At 43.0% G+C, this 2,786-nt stretch overlaps 1 protein-coding gene across 1 annotated transcript; it reads right to left on the bottom strand.

The window, feature by feature from the left end:
• Positions 1-1,356: 1,356 nt before the first annotated feature.
• Positions 1,357-1,836, bottom strand: LOC149189001 (uncharacterized). The gene has a single exon (XM_089410100.1). The coding sequence runs from the start codon at positions 1,834-1,836 to the stop codon at positions 1,357-1,359; it is 480 nt and encodes a 159-aa protein (XP_089266226.1).
• Positions 1,837-2,786: the final 950 nt, after the last annotated feature.

Raw genomic sequence — 2,786 nt, 5'->3', positions numbered from 1 at the left:
GCTGTCAGGTCCTCTTTTATTAAGAAATGATCCAAATGGTTTTCCACCCTAGCCTCTCCAACCCTCATGTTCCTCCAAGTGGGCTTATCTTTTATCAAATAAATATCAATGAACCTGCCCATCTGAAGTTTGTTCAAGAAGAAGTCAGCCAAAGGGTTTGCTTGGGCTAGTGGCCCCCAAGATTCTGACAGGCCTAAGGAGACATTTAGATCCCCTCCCAACACAACCTTTGAGTTATTTAGAAAGGATTGAGAAAACAGTTTCTTCCAAAAATGAACTCTTTCCTGACACAGGCCATATATGTTGACAAGGGTGAGGTTTCAACAATGGTCAAAGGAGAACACCTCTGCCCCTAACACCAAGTTTGATCCCATAACTAGACCCCCAAATCTGCCATTTGCGTCAAGTGCGACAAAAGACCAACCAGGTAGCATAAGGCTCAAATATTTCACCACAGACTATCTAGCTCCAAGTGTCTCTTGGAGCATAATTACATCACAATTAACATATTTAAATAAATGTTTTAAATCCAGCTTCTTCCAGGTGATTGCTAGACCTATACAATTAAAGGACAACAAAATCATTTAGAAACTAGCACAGGGGCCAACAGTTCTCTAAGTGACCCTTTGAGGGATAATTACTTTCCATCAAAAATATCAAGTTTAGCTTTAATCGTTCTCTGGCCATGGGTCTTTGGAGGACCAGAAGATTCCTGTAAGAAACCAAGGCCACCCATAGGTTCATATGGGAATTCTCTTTTGTCTTAAGGACAAAGGTTGTAATGACACTTTTTAGGGGGTCGCTTTGATGAGAAGGGAAAGAAAGAGCCCAAAGGGGGGGGGGGGGTAAATTTAAAACCAGAATGGATGTAATGATACTATCTAAGGTCGTAGAAATAATGTAGAAAGGGGGGAGGAATTCAGATGATGGCCTGGAGGGACCAGGCCTTCGAAAAGCATCCAATAACGACATCAACTGAAACAAATGAGAGGGGAGAGGGAGAGAAGTAGTACCTGTGTGCTGAGATGCCTGGCCCATGTATTCCACCTCTTCTAACTCTTCCCACATGTGTTCAATAATAGGGTTGTTCGCACCTTCACGGATCCCAAATTGGAACTCTTGTACCTCCATCTGAATCGGAACCTCTTCCTGTTGAACCTTAGCTGCTTCCAGTTGCTCCATAGCTTCCTCATCGGGCTGTTCCCGAACCCCTTGGTCCGACTCTTCCCTTTGTTTCCTTCATCTGCTAAGCCCCAAAGGATAATCCCTCGCCAAGTGTCCATGCCTGTGACATTGGTGGCATATGTAGGGAAACTGTTCATAATCAAGTAACTGGGAGAGAGAATATCCATCAACCTATACCTGCATCATATTTCCTAGACCCTCGCTCAGGTCCAACCTCACCAAAATGCGAGCGACCTTCCTTTCCTTGGTCAAATGAAAAGACATATTTGCTTCAAGAAAAGTTCCCAAAATGTTTCCAATAGCCCTGAACACATCCATCGACCAGAGATGAGGAGATAAAGCCGGAAGGCGCACCCACAAAAGAATTTCTTCAAGTCTTTCTCTTTGGGCGTCAAAAAGAGGAGTCCATTTTTTGAAGAAAATTAGAGCTTTCCCAAAACCCCAATTTCGTTCAAGAACCCAGTCCACTACTTCACCATTCGAGAATCTAACCATAAACCATCCTCTAGTCAGGAAAATGACCTCTGTCTGTGTATCTGGACCCTCATTCCACTCCTTTTTTATCCATTCTGAGATATAGTTTGTTGAGTATTGCCTGCCCTTGACTTGCCCCACTAGAATACGCTCTGAGGCATCCATGACCTCGTCCATCTGAATGTCAACACCAAGAATCAAATTTGGTCTTTCCAATTTCTTCTGGATCACTTTCCCCTTCTTCCTCTTCAATCCCAATGACTGACCATTCTCAGTAGGGAATTTAGTGCAGAGTTCTTTGCCATCTTATATTTCAACCACATGGGTTCGCCCTTAGTAGCTCCTTCAACACCTGATTTTTTTGGGGTAAAACCCCAAAATCCAAAGACCTCCCTACTGTGTCGGGAATGAGATATTGACTTCCCTCCTTCGACCCCTAAGGGCTGAACCCCAATTGACACACATGTTCCAAATCCTGATTTGAAAGAGGTGGAAACCCTACTCTTTCCTTCCCTGTTTTCGCCTGAATTATCTGAACTTCAACATCCTTTATGGCCGAAAAACCTTTGAACAAACCCTCCCTAATCGTGCATCCTTTGATGCTAAGGAAAAATACTCTGAGAGGTTAAGGGCGCACTCTGAGATAAGGATTTTTCACTTCTGCATTCTATTTAGACTCTGGCCCAAAACTGGGAGTTTGAACCGCAAAACCTCGAATAAACAGGATTTAAACCCTTCATTTATGTTAAACCCACTGTTCGTAACAATGTCTTCAAGGCCACTCGTTAGAAAACCTGAAATAGGAGTTGTAGTAGGATTTTTTGGACTTACCAGTAAATCCATCCGTGGCTCAACAATTATGCTCTCCAAGTGCACTGCATTGTCTTGACCAATTAGAGCTCCAGTGTAGGAAGCTGTTGTGGCCACAAACAACCCCCCTCCTTATTTAGTATTAGCAATAACACTAGGTAAGTGGGGACCCTTAGTAAAAAATTCAAAAAAATCAATTAAGGCTCATGTATAAACTCCTTAAGAAACATCGCATCGTGCAAAGAAGGATAGGACATTTCCTTATGAGTAAAAATGATAAACTGCGAGATTGCGACGCGAACTCCATCACATCGCAT

The sequence above is a fragment of the Pinus tabuliformis genome, chromosome 3_1 (genome assembly GCF_031772625.1).
Source record: "Pinus tabuliformis cultivar Carrire ecotype Pingquan chromosome 3_1, CPIR1, whole genome shotgun sequence".
NCBI lineage: Eukaryota > Viridiplantae > Streptophyta > Pinopsida > Pinales > Pinaceae > Pinus > Pinus tabuliformis.
Note: the sequence above shows the minus strand (reverse complement) of the source record. Positions and strands in the feature narration are given on the sequence as shown.